Source organism: Oryctolagus cuniculus, chromosome 20 (assembly GCF_051225735.1).
Source record: "Oryctolagus cuniculus isolate XC-2025 breed Fujian yellow rabbit chromosome 20, ASM5122573v1, whole genome shotgun sequence".
NCBI lineage: Eukaryota > Metazoa > Chordata > Mammalia > Lagomorpha > Leporidae > Oryctolagus > Oryctolagus cuniculus.
The window spans coordinates 45,453,688-45,469,003 of NC_142886.1; the positions used below are offsets into that span (position 1 = coordinate 45,453,688).

Here is a 15,316-nt window from a genome sequence, read left to right on the forward strand (position 1 = left end):
TGTGTTTCTGAAAATCAAGATGCAGTATATTTATCACACTAATTCCATAATGTCACACATCCAGTCAGTATTTGTTGTAACATAAATTGCCATTTTTAAAGTTTGTGGGTTTGCAGGAAGCAGATTAAGTCCTTATTAGAATTGGTTTCTATTGCCACAGTTAAAATTAAATTTCAGTTCTGCTTGGTAAATGAAGCCAAGAAAATAGTGTCAGAATAGTTTTTTAAGACCCACAGAGAGCGTATTTCAAACCTTGTGTTCTTGAGGATTTTCATAGTTCTCACTAAGGAAGGGTAGATTCTCTGGTTAAGTTTGAGAAAATGGTATTCTTCATAAAATTCTCAGAACCTTTTATATGCTAATGTGCATGTGAATCTTCCTAGAATGGGAGCAAGAGTACGCCAAGTTCCTGAGCTTGTTTGTTCAGGGAATTCTTTTTGTTTTTCCTTACAAAAAATTTATGAACTTAGTGGTTTGGGGAATGTACTTTAGATGGTGATCTGCAGTACTCATTTTTCGCATGTTCTTTTTAATTTTAGTAGTTGCTGAATTCAAATTATGTTTATAGTTTTGAAAAATTTTCATACATTAAAGCATTGATTGGCAAATAATCCAGATTCTTTCATTTTAGAGAATAAAGCTTTTTTTTTTAAAAACAGGATGAAACAAGTGAAGATGCTAACTGTCTTGCTTTGAGTGGACATGATAAAACTGAAACAAAGGTATATCAATTTAGCCTTTAGAATACATACACAATTAAGAGTACAAAAGATGTGATACAAATGTCTCTAGAGTATTGTACTGTATTTTGTAGCATAGGTTTTAGATTTTTGTCAGTACTGTCTTTAGACAAGTGTTTGTTCCTTTTTAATGTTAATTAATTTTGCTCAACACTGAAGGGAATGTAATAGTGAGACATGTTCCATACATTTAAAGGAGCTTACAATGAAGTAGAAAATATAAGATGTAGATATATGTAATTGCTACCCAATAAAGTCAGACTAATTGAGGACTGGAGACTGAGGACAGGGAGGAATAAGGTGTTACTTTTGGCTGCAGAGACCAGTAAAAGGCTTCACAGAGCGGGAAGTAGCATTTGAAGTCGTCTTTGAAGGATACATGGGAGTTTTGGCAGTCGGAGATGAAAAGATCATCTCAATGTTCGGTTCAGATTATGGTTTGGTTAGGGAACTAGTTTTTGACAGAAGGGTTTGGTTAAAATGTAGGGTATATGGGGTTTGAATAAGGTAGATGGAGTGGAAGAGATTGGTTTTGTCTACATTGTAAAAGACATTGAATGAATGAACTTTGAACTTGATTCCCCTTTGTTGTAGAAAAATTAGAAGTCCTCCCCCCTTCTCCTTAATTATCCAGATTTCTGTGATGGATACTTTAACAAGTATTCTTTTGGTGTGTTTCTAGATTTTATGTGTACCCTCACATGTACTACATAGCAATTCCTTTTTGCTTTCCTATTAATTTACATTGTAAACCAAGAAAACATGTTGGTGTCATTAAGTAATCTACAGCATTATTAACATACAGAATCCCATCTTAAGGCTGTTACTATATTGTATTCAACCAGTGCGCAGTCATTAACAGTTTCCATTAAAAAAAGCAGGTTGTACTTTCCTAGTGTAGTCTTGACTGTTGTTAAATTCCTGCTGTGCATTCTCGTTTGCTTAGATTAATGAAAGAGAAATCCTGAGACGAATAATATGGTTAATTTTTGAAACTTTATGAACACAGCCAAGGTGTCTTCCAGGAAAGCTACACTTCTTCCATTCCTACTCCTTACACCTTGTTTACCCTTTGTAATTTCATAGGAGAAAATCTATGTTTCGTTATTTTAATTTAAAAAGAAATTGAGGCTTTTAATATGGTTATTTTCATTTTTTGTGTATATGTGTATTAATTTTGAGCGTTTTCGCACTGTTTTCCAAAAATTTAAAGCAGTGGAATGAGATGGGTTACTTTGTATTTTCTGATTATGCTTAGAGGAGAATAAGGGAGGGGAGGAGGGACCTTAAAGAGGAAGAAATCTTTCAAATTTTAGAATTAAAGGCCTGGAGCAATGTTTGTGCTTCTGGGTAATTTTATTTAATATTTAATTTTTTTTGTTTGTTTCATTTAAGAGCCTTCCTTGGGTTTGTATTCTGTTAATTATTGTCTGGGCAACATTTCATTATGTGCCTATGTGTGTTGTTAATTACTGTTTGCTTAAAACGTCCAAGTTGGAGCCAGTTGGAAAGTCATGAGATATTTTAACCATGCATTGTAAGATTTGTAGGTAAATAGGAATTTTTGAATATCTGAAGTGGTAAAATAACTTAACAATGAGGCTTAATAAATGATTTTGTAATTTAGTTGCATCTCTCTCTTGATCCCTTCTGTCTTCCAGTTTTTTGTCTTCTTTATTAGCCGCCAAACCCAGTTATGTTCTTTTATTCTTTTTTAAGTCTCTTTTCCCCCCTCCCCATCCTCTTTGTCTCACAGGAACAACTTGATACAGAGACAAGTACAACCCAATCAGAAACTATTCAGACAGCGGCTTCTCTGTTGGCCTCTCAGGTACTAAGAGCAAAAAGCAAGGAGAGATTTGTAAATGTTCTTAAGATCAGTGTGGTGTATCATAGAAGACTGCTAAAATTATCTTTGTGAAAGTAATTATTTGCTAACCTATATGTGTGTATTCATTGTAGTTTAAAAGCAGGGCCATTGGATTTGATGGAACTGTTTTGTGTTGTGTTGTCTGGATGCTAACTTGTCATTGATACCTTATTTGATAGTGCAAATCACGCAAATTTTCACTAGTCCTATACACGGGCCACATAGAGGCTTTATTTATAGGTCAGGGTGAAATTTAAATTTGGAAAGCACTGAAAACCATCCTTTTAGATTTTTTTGTGAGGTTAATACTTGTTTGACCTTTTTGTTTTTAAGATTGATTTCTGCCTCATTTTCCCTACAGATTTTCAGTTAGTTAATTAGTATATAATCCATAATTCTCTGGATTTTTTTTTTTATTCCTGTTAGCTTGTGACAGTTTGTTAGATACAGTAGACCTATGGGATCTTTTTCCATGTATTTGCAAACCTTCACTTTGCTTGGAAAACAGTTGTTTACTTTTTGGATCCTTTCGAATGGAATCAACCCTAAAGTCTAAATCAAACTCTGATACAAAGTAAATCTTTTTCTGTAAATTGATATTAAAGTGATCAATCTCTACAAAGTGAGATAACACTGCCTAGTGTGGTTCCTAGTGGTGTTGATTAACTGATACTCTGATGTTTTTGCTACTTTGTGGTTTGGAGTTATTTTAAAGTGATTATTTATAAAAATATGCTTTTGTAGGATATTAACTTTGATAGTCTTTAAGGATATATAAATCATATTTTTTGCTTCTGAAGTTTCTTTTGTTTCCCTAATTTTTATCTAGTAAAACATTTGGGGCATAATCACATCAGGAAAGCGCGTGTGTAATATTGGTCCATGGGCAGACTGGTTTTTATCAGACCTCCGCTGTCCCGTGATGATGATTGATGTGTGCCATGCTGCTTTTGAAGGCACCGTTTTCATAGCTTTGTCTTACTGAGCCCATTCCTATAGTAATTAGTATTGGCCTCTTGGATATTTTTATGAGTAGGATTTTCTACTAAAAGCCAGTGAGAGTAAAACCACCCAGTTATCAAAAACGTAGTTGTGCTTAAAAATTACATTCCTGTTTGGTGAAATTAAGGACACCTCTGTTTCTAGGGGGTAATAACACCGTGGCTGTGTATAACAAAGTGTCCTTACTGCTTTGAGGTAAATCTTGAGGTTCTACAGATGAAGTGATAGGCTCTCTGGGATTTGCTTCAGAATAATCCAGGGAAAAGGCGGTAGGAGATTGGATTGGCTTTATATGGTAGTTGATGAAGCTGCGTAATGAATACATGGAAGTTCTGTAATGCGCTCTACTTTTGTGTATGTTTGGAATTTTCCACAATAAGACACTTAAAAATCATCGCTGTATTTCTGAATATTAAAGAAGGCTTTAATTTAATGAAAACTTTTCTAAACTTTAGAATAATTAGATTATTGCTCAGAGTTGTATATCTAATTTTATAATTTAGTGTAAGAAAGTAATGAATTTACTGACAGCTACTGCTTCTGTGTCTAAGGGTGAACTTAAATATTCTCCCACATGGGGGTGCTCCAATACCAGTTAATATCACAGCTGTTAGTGTTGTAATACGTAAAAACAGTTTAATGTTAACATGGTAATTATATGATAGGTAATGCTTGGGGATCACATTTTTTAAAGCTGTATTTCAAATTACTTAGGGGTTTTCTATATATTGCTAAAATATTGTTAAAATAATTTGTGCTTAATTATTTTAAAATTTCTTTAAGTGTAGAACAAATAATGTGCTAAAAGTAGGCATGTTTATTTGCATTCTATTTGAACAATTCAGAATATTTTTCTTTAATTTCACAGTGGTTTTCTTATGGTAAAGTTCCATCAATTCTTAGAAAGTAAAGCAGTGGAAAGTGCGTCTCATTTTTAAACTGCAGTGCTTTGAACGATGATGTGTTCTTTGCTTTCATTCTCAGAAAACATCCAGTACAGACCTTTCTGATATCCCCGCTCTCCCTGCAAATCCTATTCCTGTTATCAAGAATTCAATAAAACTGAGATTGAATCGGTAAAAACAACCTCAGGGGTCCATAAACAATATCTGCCAACTCAACCTGTTGTCTTCAAATGCTAAAAAAGGAAAATGGAGGGTACAAGACTAGACATGACTGAAAATGGATTTAGGTTTTTTTGGTGACCTCCCTTACTGGGCTAATCAGCACTTGATCGGAAGTCCAGGTTAGTATGTGAAGCCAGGAGTACTATTATTATTGTGTTAGCAACAGTTGCATTAACTATTTCAAAAATTACTGCCTTTAAATGAAAAAAAAAAAAAAAAACCTCAAGCTATATTTGTATCCATAATTGACATCTGAATTGGGTTTATGTTTGATGCATTGTTTGGAAAACTTGCAATACAAACTGGCATAAGATTTCCTTATTCTGATGATGCACTTTTATGTATTTTTTTATTAGGAAGTAGAACTAATTTAGGTTTTCAGCTTGATGGATTTCTTTCTTTCCTGAAGAATTTCCTTTGCCATTAGCTTCCAGTTGGGTACCATTGTGCAGTGGTGTACGGTCACACTCAGAGAGGATGTGAGCACGTCTAGTGTAGTCTCCCTAGGAGGTAGCATAACCCTTGAGGATGAAGTGGCAACTCTAGGGTATACCTTTGACATTGAAAGAATAATTAAGACATACTTGGTTTTGATGGGGTCGCGATTAAGAAATGATATATTGGTTTTATTTATAGAATTGTTTTATAGTGCATACAAATCAACAATCAGCAAGTATTTTTCTTCAGGCTTATCAAAGTTCGATATTCTTTTGCCTTCAATCTGTTGTCTTCAAAACAAAAACAAGAAAAGCTTTTTGCACTCCCTACCCTTTTTTTCTTATTTTCCTTTGCTTGTGTGCACGAGGTAGGAAGTACTTCACAGAAAACAAAATGCCAGTATTTTCTTAAGCCATGATGTGAAACCAGTAAGACCCTGTGGCTACATGACACAGAACACTAAATTTTGGTCCCATGGCTGAAACCTTTAGAGTGACTAAAAATAATGCCTGTGAAACATGATAACTATCTTGGATGGCCATTTGATCTCTCAATAAAGAAGAATTTTGTACACTCCATGGAACTGCTCTCTATAGCAAATCGACTTTCAATTTTAAACATGTGGGCAAAAAGGCATTTTCTCCAAGATTTTTAGACTGATTTTTATTTTTAACTGGTTTACCAAAATTTGTCGGTGAATTTTACATACAGAAACATTTTAAAAATCATTTCTAGCAAGCACTTGACATCTAGTCAGCTTTCCTTTTTATTTTCTTTTATTCTATCAAAAGATTAGGAACTCCTTTCTTTAAAGAAAATAATTCCCATAATTAGGAAGAACATCCATCCTTACAGAGTGTGAGGGCTGCCAGACGTTGGTAACTCGGTCTTCATCTGGACAGAGCAAAGCTGACGCGCATGCTTGGAGTCTTCCCTTGTGCTTCATTCCGTCACACGTGCATTCTCATGTTCAACTTCCCTGTCCTCCTCAATTAATTTTCCAAAGTTGGAGTGTAGTCTCTCCCCTTAGGCTATGCATTAATTGAAGCTTTCTCTTCCACATGATTTATAATGTCTAGTATACAGTATTCTGCTTCCCACATCTTTGCTCTGCACAGTCACCTTGCCCTTCCTTCCACCACCTACAGAAAACAAGATGGTCATCCTAACAGGTGAAGTGTACAAGGTGTCTGTGTGTTTGTGTAGCTTCAGAGTTAGATTGAAATTGCCAGGCACAGATTTAGTCTTGTCATTTTGTTTACACATTGGGGAAAAAATTCAGTTTATTAAACGTTTCATGTAACTGCACCCAAGTTTTGCCAAGCTGGAAACTTGGACATTTTCTGTGTAGTGACTTTTTAATTCTAGTTTTCATAACCTGGAGATCAGACTGTTGCTTTCGCATGATGTATGTAGTGTCTCATGACTGGAGTTTGCTTTGTTTTATAGTATCTGTACTCCTTGTATTTTTCAAGAGCTATTTTGTAAACAGATGATGTATTTCTCCATTGAAAACACAATAAAAAAAAAAACAGCACAATCCCACAGTTGCCTGATTTCTTTTGACTTACTTTTTTTTTTCAGTATTTGAGTCTACTTAAAAAGTTTATAGAATGATATTAAGATTCGCAAAAAATTTGACTCTTTAATTTACACTCAATATTAATAAATAAATTACACTCAATTTATATCATAACAATCTTATTTTTATTTCTCATAATTGATCTTCAGGGAGAAAACCATGAACACACTCGATTCATGTTCAGTCATCTAAAATATTCTGTGTTTATTATACACTTGCACACAGGATACTGGGCTCTCTTCCCACCTGTAGGTCCGTCATTTCTGACGTCAGCAGATGGCGCTGTTGTTCCTCAGGGAATGTAGAATTAGGACTGCCACTCGCCAGGATCCTGTTTCTTATTTGATTGAATCCAAACCAAGTGTGGCTTTTCTGAAACCCCCAAATGCTTAACATTCACACCTCACTGTTGGGTGAGGAATGGACTGCTCCCCGTGTTTGTGGTGACCAGTCTCGGGGTATGGTGCCTGTGCGCGTGCGTGTGTATTAGTGTTTATTTTCATCTGCTTGAAAGGCAGAGCGTGAGGGTGAGAAAGCCTCCATCTATCTGCTACTTTGCTCCGGAATGCCGAGAGCCAGCACTACCCGAGGCGGAGGCCAGGAGCCCAGGACTCCGCGTTCCCCACGTGGTTTACAGCACTTGAGCCATCGTCTCTGCAGCCTCCCAGATGTGTCAGCAAGAAGCTGAACGGGAAGTGGTGTAGCCGGGGCTTGAGCCAGGCACGCTGATACAGGATGCGGCTGTCGCACGCAGCGGCTTAACCTGCTGTGCCGCAGCACCCACACCTGCTGAGGGTTTTGAGTAGAGGGATGGACTCTTTACATAAAAGCCATTATACTAAGGAACGTGCAGTTTTATGTATTTCACACCTAAAATTTCAAATTCTATATCCACTATATATATAAAAATAGTTGACTGCTATGTGGGATAACTGATTTAATGTGAAAAGTTTAACTTTTATGACAACTAGGCAAAAAGGAAAACATAAAAATTAGTTTTGATTACACTTAACACCTACAGAATTGAACTTGCTGAACTTCCTCTAACATTGAAAGATACTTCGACATGAGGCTGAACATCACACTTTGAGGGTTTGGTTTTGTTTTTTAAGAATTATTTATTTGAAGGAGGACTTCTACCTGCTGGCTCACTCCCCAGGTGGCCGCAGTGACCAGGGCTGGGCCAGGCTGAGCAGGAGCCAGTGCTTTCTTCCAGGCCTCCCAAGCACTTGAGCCATCATGTGCTGCCTTCCCAGGCCGTTAGCAGGGAGCTGGTGGAGCAGCCAGAACATGAACTCGCACCCACGTGGGATACCAGTGTCGCAGGTGGTGGCCTTACCTGCTGTGCCGTAACGCTGGCGCCATACTGACTGACAGATTCTGGACTAAGGTTTTAATTTTTCTGATTAGTACCAGTGATTGTTTTTTCCTCTACACAGAAACATGTTTTAGAGCTCTGCATAGTATTCTGGCTGTGTTCAGGGTGGTCAGCAGCTCCAAGTAATAACTGATACATGGAGGGGCCGGCGCTGTGGCGCAGTGGGTTAATCCTCTGCCTGCAGCGCCAGCATCCCATATAGGTGCCGGTTCTAGACCCGGCTGCTCCTCTTTCAGTCCAGCTCTCTGCTATGGCCCAAAAAAGCAGTAGAAGATGGCCCAAGTGCTTGGGCCCCTGCACCTACGTGGGAGACTCAGAGGAAGCTCCTGATTCCTGGCTTTGGATGAGCTCAGCTCCTTTCATTGGGGCCATTTGGGAAGCAGAAGGAAGACCTCTCTCTCTGTCTCTCCCTCTCACTGTCTGCAACTCCACCTCTCAAATAAACATTTAAAAAAGATAATTGATACATGGAAGGATAAGTCATTAATATGAACCAGCTTCATAGACCATGCCCTGGAAGTATCGTGCAGAGGCATTTAAAAAAAAAAGATAAAACTAAAAAGTCATTGAACAATTCCTTGGAAATATTTTTGCCTGTTTTGTTTCTAATATAAAAGAATAGTACAAAGGAAAATTAATAGCTTTTTAGCCTGAATCATGCTTTTGCTCCTGTTAGCTTTTCTTCAAGCCATAGTCACAATTGGATGCAGTCTTAGCTCTCAGACCTGACCTTGGTCAGTGAAGTATTACGTTCTGTGATACACAGTGACCGTAGTCACAGAGAGAGGTGGTCCTTTAATTCTGGGCACTGTTCTAATTGTGGAGTCAATTCATTCATTCTCTTCCTACTACCAATTATCTGTAAAGGGCATAGTATTTAGAGTTTAATCTTTTTGAAAATATTTATTGAAATATTTCAAAATTTATTTATTGAAATATTTCAAATATTTATTTGAAAATATTTATTTGAAAATATTTATTTATTTCAAAGGCAGAGTACAGAGAGGCAGAAGCAGATAGATCATGCTCTGGTTCACTCCCCAGATGGCAACAACAGCTGGATCTGGGCCGATCAGGAGCCAGGAGTTTCCCTTGGGTCTCCCATGTGGGTGCAGGGGCCCAAGGACTCGGGCCATCTTCTGCTTTCCCAGGCCATAGCAGAGAGCTGGATCGGAAGTGGAGCAGCCAGGACTTGAACCGGTGCCCATATGGGATGCCGGTGCTGCAGGCCGCAGCTCTTCCCACTACACCACAGCGCCGGCCCTTTAATAATCTTTTTAGAAGTGTGAGAATGAAACCTTCCTTCCTCACCGGGTCCCACATTTGACTTCAGAAGGCCGAATGGGGTGTCCTTTTTGTCTTACATTGTAGTAAGGGCCTGGAGGCCAGAGAGCTGGTTCATTCCGGGCTTGAAGCTGCCTCCACCACCTTAGTCCTGGTGGAGAGTTCCTTTTCCACCTGAGCCTGCACAGACATCACAGCTGGAAAACATCGTAGCAAGATGCATAATTGTGGGATGGCCTAAATTAAATAGTGGAGTCTAAACACCAAGTTTTCCCTGTAGTCATTGAGTACTAACTGTTCATGCTGGTGGGTTTTTTTGTTTGTTGTTTTTTGTTTTGTTTTGTTTTGTTTTGTTTTTTTGACAGAGTGGACAGTGAGAGAGAGAAAGGTCTTCCTTTGCCGTTGGTTCACCCTCCAATGGCCGCCGCGGATGGTGCGCTGTGGTGGCGCACCGCGCTGATCCGAAGGCAGGAGCCAGGTGCTTCTCCTGGTCTCCCATGGGGTGCAGGGCCCAAGCACTTGGGCCATCCTCCACTGCACTCCCTGGCCACAGCAGAGAGCTGGCCTGGAAGAGGGGCAACCGGGACAGAATCCGGCGCCCCGACCGGGACTAGAACCCGGTGTGCCCGCGCCGCTAGGTGGAGGATTAGCCTAGTGAGCCGCGGCGCCGGCCCATGCTGTTTTCAAACAATACAATCAACAGTTTGAAATGCTGAACGGACTAAAAGAGAAGTTCTAAGGATAAATGCTGACTTAGGGTAGGTCTGGTCTGCAAGTGTTAACATTGTAATGAACAGTAAAGTTTGACTTAGTGCAGTGTCAGCTCAGTAGCAGCTCTGGTACCTAGGTTCCACTTAACCTAGATGGACTTTGGTTCGTAGTTGTCACTTGGCTAAGACCTGATTTCTTTTTAAGATGTCTGTGTTTTTTAAAAATACTTTACAGGCTTTTTAGAAACATTTCCTTTAAGATACTATTTTTTGATCCATAATTTCATGCGGAAAATGTGTGTTTTGAATAATTCAGACATGGCAGTTTTACATGTCTCACAGCTCCTTGCAGACATCTCAGCCTTGTGTGTTTTCTAATAATGTCGTATAGTCCTAAAATAGTTAAAACTTTCCTGATGGGGGTACTGTAATTTTTGCTTTAAAAAATTCTGGGAATGCAAAATAACTGCTTGTGAGGAGAGCGGTGATCTCTGCCCTGGTGCCCCTCAGTGTCCTGTCCCCATGTTCCTAACCAGGTATCTGGGTTGCTTCTAGATTTCATGCATGAGAATGTAGGTGTGTGTGTTTTAATGAAATAATGTAAAACGTCCCAACTCTCTGTTTGCTCCTGCGGATGCTGTCTCTCTTGGCACAACACCCGCCTTACAAACTTTCACACTGTGTGGGGCCTGGTGCTATGTGAGTTCCAGAAATCTGGCATGAGAATTGGTCCTTGTTTGCGTTTTCTGACTGCAGTGGAGCTGTTAATAAAGAGATTGATGATAAAGTTGTCGGAAAGAGACAGTTGGGCAGAACTGCTCCCCGTGAGTGACAGAGGGCATGATCTGCCTTCACAGCCAAGAAAGCTGCCCCCAGCAGAGAACCGGCCGTGCCTGGACGCTTTGCCAAGACTGTTAGAAGGAGCGGTGCTGTTCCATTAGGCTATTGCATCTCTGTAATTGAGCCTTCACATTCCCATTTCCTGTGTAAGTTCATGTTCAGAACAAGTGTATTTGCAGCACACACTGTCCAACTGTAAAATTTTTTCCAATCCTTAGATGTTCTCGTAATTGTTTCTAATTTGGCCTGGTAAAATTAAGCTTTGTTTTGAACATATTACTGCAGTTTTATAGACTACATAGTCTGCATTTTTCCTAAACAGCAGCTTTTTTAGATTATTACTGTTTAAGATTTGTTTGAGAAGTAGTGAGACAGGGCCCCTGCCCATTGGCTCACTCCCCAAGTGCCCACGACAGCCTAGGCTGGGCCAGGTTAGAGCTGGGAGCCAGGAACTTAGTCTGGGTCTTCTGCGTGGGTGACAGAGTCTCAGGTACTTGAGCCCTCAGCTGCTGCCTCCAAGGGGGCACATTATTAGGAAGCTGAGAGTTAGCAGAGCCAGCACGTGGCCCAGGCATTCATGCAGGTATCACGTTTATAAAATCTCAAGAGGAGGAAACCTATCCCTGCTAGCTTCTACACAACCGCTTCCATGGAGAAAGGAGTCTATTAGATCGTTGCCAGCCCTGGGCGATGATTGACAGCTTGGTGTTGGGTCAAGATGCCTTCCTTGATCCCAGTAGTAGTGCAGTCTCGACACCAGGGTTCTCCAGGAACTGCACAAATGCAGGGGAGTAGAGTCCGGCATTATCTCGAGTGTGTATCAGGATAACTCCTTCCAAGGGAGTAGGACTTGGGGAGTAGTGTGGCAATGGGGCCTGCAGGATGGCGGGTTCTTGAGTAGGTGGTGTGGGGGTCATGGTGAGCAGGACCCCGTTGTCTGATAGAAGGCGGGAGAAGAGTGTGTTACACACCAGTGATTTACAGGAGGTGAAGAACTTGCTTAAGCAGTGTCAGGGCAGAGGCTTCCGTGGTGCCCCTGATGGGTTGTGCCCTGTGGCCAGTTTGTTCTTAGAAGTCTCTGGAAGCGTTTCCTTGGCCAGACTTCCAGGGCCGTTTTGAAAGTTGGTTTTAATCACAGACTTGAAGCCGTCATCTCTACAAAACAGACTTGCGACAGGTAGAAGGAAGAGGAGTTGCGAGGACTCCTTGTCGTCCTAGCTCCCCTTTGACCTTGTACTTTCATGAAGAACTTTATATTTGGCTGTTGCCAACCAGACAAACTGTGTGAAAGTGAAAATCTTAACTTGTTTTCGAAAAGGATTTGAAGTATGTTAGGATTTTGAAATACCAAGAATAGAACTTTTAGACGTAATTGTGATTGAAGAAGTACATGTTGTGGGTAAGGTAAGGCCAGATACCTAGAGACGGTCTCCAACGCCTCCCCCTGTATCTTAGAAACCACGTTTCTTTCTCGCCTGTCTCCCAGTGCTGAACAGGTCTTCTCCGGGGTTCATGTCTCCCAGTGTTGAACAGGTCTTCTCCGGGGTTCATGTCTCCCAGTGCCGAACAGGCCTTCCCCGGGGTTCATGTCTCCCAGTGCCGAACAGGCCTTCCCCGGGGTTCATGTCTCCCAGTGCCGAACAGGCCTTCTCCGGGGTTCATGTCTCCCAGGGCTGAACAGGCCTTCCCCGGGGTTCATGCTCGGTGCAGACCGCTCACTGCTGGGGCTCCTTGGGTGGCTGTTTCCACTGTGTCCCGGCGCCCTGAGAGTTTGCCTTCTAGTGCTCACTGGCCTCAGTTCTCACGTGAGTAAGCAAGCGATCTGTGGCCGTTGGAGCTTTGGTCTAAAGTAGAATTTAGGAAGCCCCAACCCTTAGCAGGGGTTGAAAGCTTGAATTGGCATTAAAATTTGAAGTTTAAACCAGCTCAGCTTCATGGTAGATTTTGCTTGTAAATCTTACATTAGCCAAATACCGTCGCCAGCTAATTTCTGGAAATGTTGGAGTGACCCAGTTGGAGTGAGCAGCCTAAAGCTGTCTGCGGAAGTTGCTCAGGTAGTAGGTGGGGCGGGGGGAGAAGAGACAGTTGTGGGGCAAAAAATGTGATAATGTGAGGAACCCCTTCCCTGCAGGATGTCAAGCCAGGAGGGGAAGAGAAAGATGCACAAGTCTAGAGGAGGCAGCTGGCGGCAGTGAGAGTCTAGTTGTACGTGACGACTGACACCCATGGGGTTGAGCCGTGTCTTAGGAATAGGCTGCATGTCGGGAAACCTGCCTTTTCAGGGAATTGCGCCCCACTTTGTATGAAGTCTTGAGGCCCACATCCACCCTGCCACTGTGTGATGTTGGGCTCAGGCTAAGCAGAGAAGCCTGTGCCAGCTGTTAGACCAGCCTGGCCTCTGGAAAGAACAAGTGCAGTGCCTCCCCCAGGGGTGTGGCCGGGGGGAGTTGTTTATTCTGTGCTTTAAAGATTTATCTGAAAGGCACAGTGAGAGGGAGAGACGGAGCAAGCGATCTTTCGTCCACTGGTTCACTCCCCAAATGGCGGAACAGCAGGAGCTGGGCCGATCCGGTGCCAGGAGCTGCTTCCAGGTCTCCCACGCAGGTGCAGGGGCCTGCCATTTGGGCAGGACCAGAGGAGGGGAGAAGCATGTTTGGGTCGGGCACAGCCCTCTTATTTCTAAATTAGTGTGAGTGATGTAGACTGACCTGTTCATCAGACAACTTCCTCTGTGTGATACCGAGACGGATGCAATGTGCGGCGTCCGTGGAGGCAGAGGGCATGCCCGCTGCTCTCTGAGGGTTCACACAGTGAAGGGACCTTTTATTGAGCACACCTGATTCGTGTCAGTAGGTCTAACGTAGCAGCCTACGAGGTGGGTATCGACGCAGTAAACTGTGTCACCATTTGCAGATGAGGAAATGGATCTAGTTTGGCAAAAATGAGTTTCCCAGGATGACACAGGAAAGTATTGGACCTGGTTCTGTTTTAGTGTGACGTTTGATCCCAAGTTAGGATGCAGTGCCTGTAAGTGATTCTCTTGAGAGATCACTGGTAAGCTCGGGGCCGTTGGCCCTTGTTCTCATACGCTTCTAGTTGTAGGACAGCAGACATCCTCCGCCGTATGGATGCCCTGAGAGCTGTCCTGCTGTGTGTGGAGGGCCGGGGTGGGGGGCCGGCAAAGACTGGTGGGGTCTGGTTGTGGGGAGACGGGCTTTGATTAGCGCTGGAAGGCTCAAGCCCTGGCAGCTTTGGGATAAACCAACCCATTCACACACAAAAATCATTGAATGACTTTGCTCTGAGAAGTTTTTATCTTAGAAATATGTTTATCACTTAAAAAGCATTTTTCCTTTATTTCATTATGTTTAAAAAGCAGACAGAAAGATCCACGCAGTGATGTGGGTGGCGGGGACATCTGCTGCCTCCCGGTGTGTGCTGGAGTGGAAGTGGAGTGCCCAGGGCTTGAGGCAGGCACTCATGGGATGCAGGAGTCCCGAGGGGCAGCCCAAGCCAGCACCCCAAACGCCCAGCCTGGAATATTTTTCTTTGGAAGCCAATTTGACAGCAGAGTCCCTGCAAGAAACACTAAGAATCTTTACTGAGAGTAGAACAATGGGGAGTGCCAGTGAAGAGAACTTGGAGGGTGCTTCACCTGCTCTCTCCTGTCTGAAGCTTGATACATTTTATTAAACACGAGGGCAGTAGTGCTTTAGAGGAGTTGGATGGAAACAGTAATTTTAGAAATCAAAATCTATCGAAAAGTGAATTTTGTGTGAGTTGGCTTCACCCACTCTGTTACATATAAAATGCCATAAAAGCAAATATTAAAAATGTGGGTTGTGGGGAGGTGGGTTAGGCAGCCACTTGGGGCACCAGCATCCTGTGTGAGATCTCTGGTTTGAGTCCCGGCTGCTCCCGTCCGGCTCCCTGCTATTGGCCTGGGAAGGCAGCGGGAGACGGCCCAAGTGCCTGGGCCTCTGCCACTCACGTGGGAGACCTGGATGGAGCTCCGGGCTCCTGCAGGAGTGAACCGGCAGGTGGAAGATCACAGTATTTGTCTCTGTCAGTCTGCCTTTCAGGTAAATAAATCTTTGAAAAGCCAAAATGGAAGGTGGGTTAAAGTCGTTTGGCAAAGTCACTATTGGGGTGACTTGGTTTTAAGCAAATTTGACCCTATCTTGAATTTGTTAGTGTTGATTTTTTTCCCTGATTATAGTTTTAATGCATATTCATTACACTTGGAAAACACAGAAAAGTATAAAGAAAATAAAAATAATTCTACTTCTCAGTTTTTAAAGTATGTGGGGGTTTTTTTGGTCTTCCATGCATTTTTTTTTAAAAA

General features: G+C 41.8%; 1 protein-coding gene across 19 annotated transcripts in view; it reads left to right on the forward strand.

Moving 5' to 3' along the window:
- The window catches only part of PAPOLA (poly(A) polymerase alpha), a 63,213-nt gene extending 56,496 nt beyond the window's left edge, over positions 1-6,717 (forward strand). For 8 of the 19 annotated variants that reach the window (XM_070065625.2, XM_089322826.1, XM_089322820.1 and 5 more), the window contains 3 exons: positions 660-722; positions 2,497-2,571; positions 4,597-6,717. In XM_070065625.2, coding sequence (XP_069921726.1) covers positions 660-722; positions 2,497-2,571; positions 4,597-4,692 — 234 coding nt within the window. In that variant the 3' untranslated portion in view covers positions 4,693-6,717. The remainder of the gene's footprint in view (positions 1-659; positions 723-2,496; positions 2,572-4,596) is intronic. The other 11 variants (XM_089322828.1, XM_089322830.1, XM_089322822.1 and 8 more) reach the window with 2 other exon arrangements.
- Positions 6,718-15,316: the final 8,599 nt, after the last annotated feature.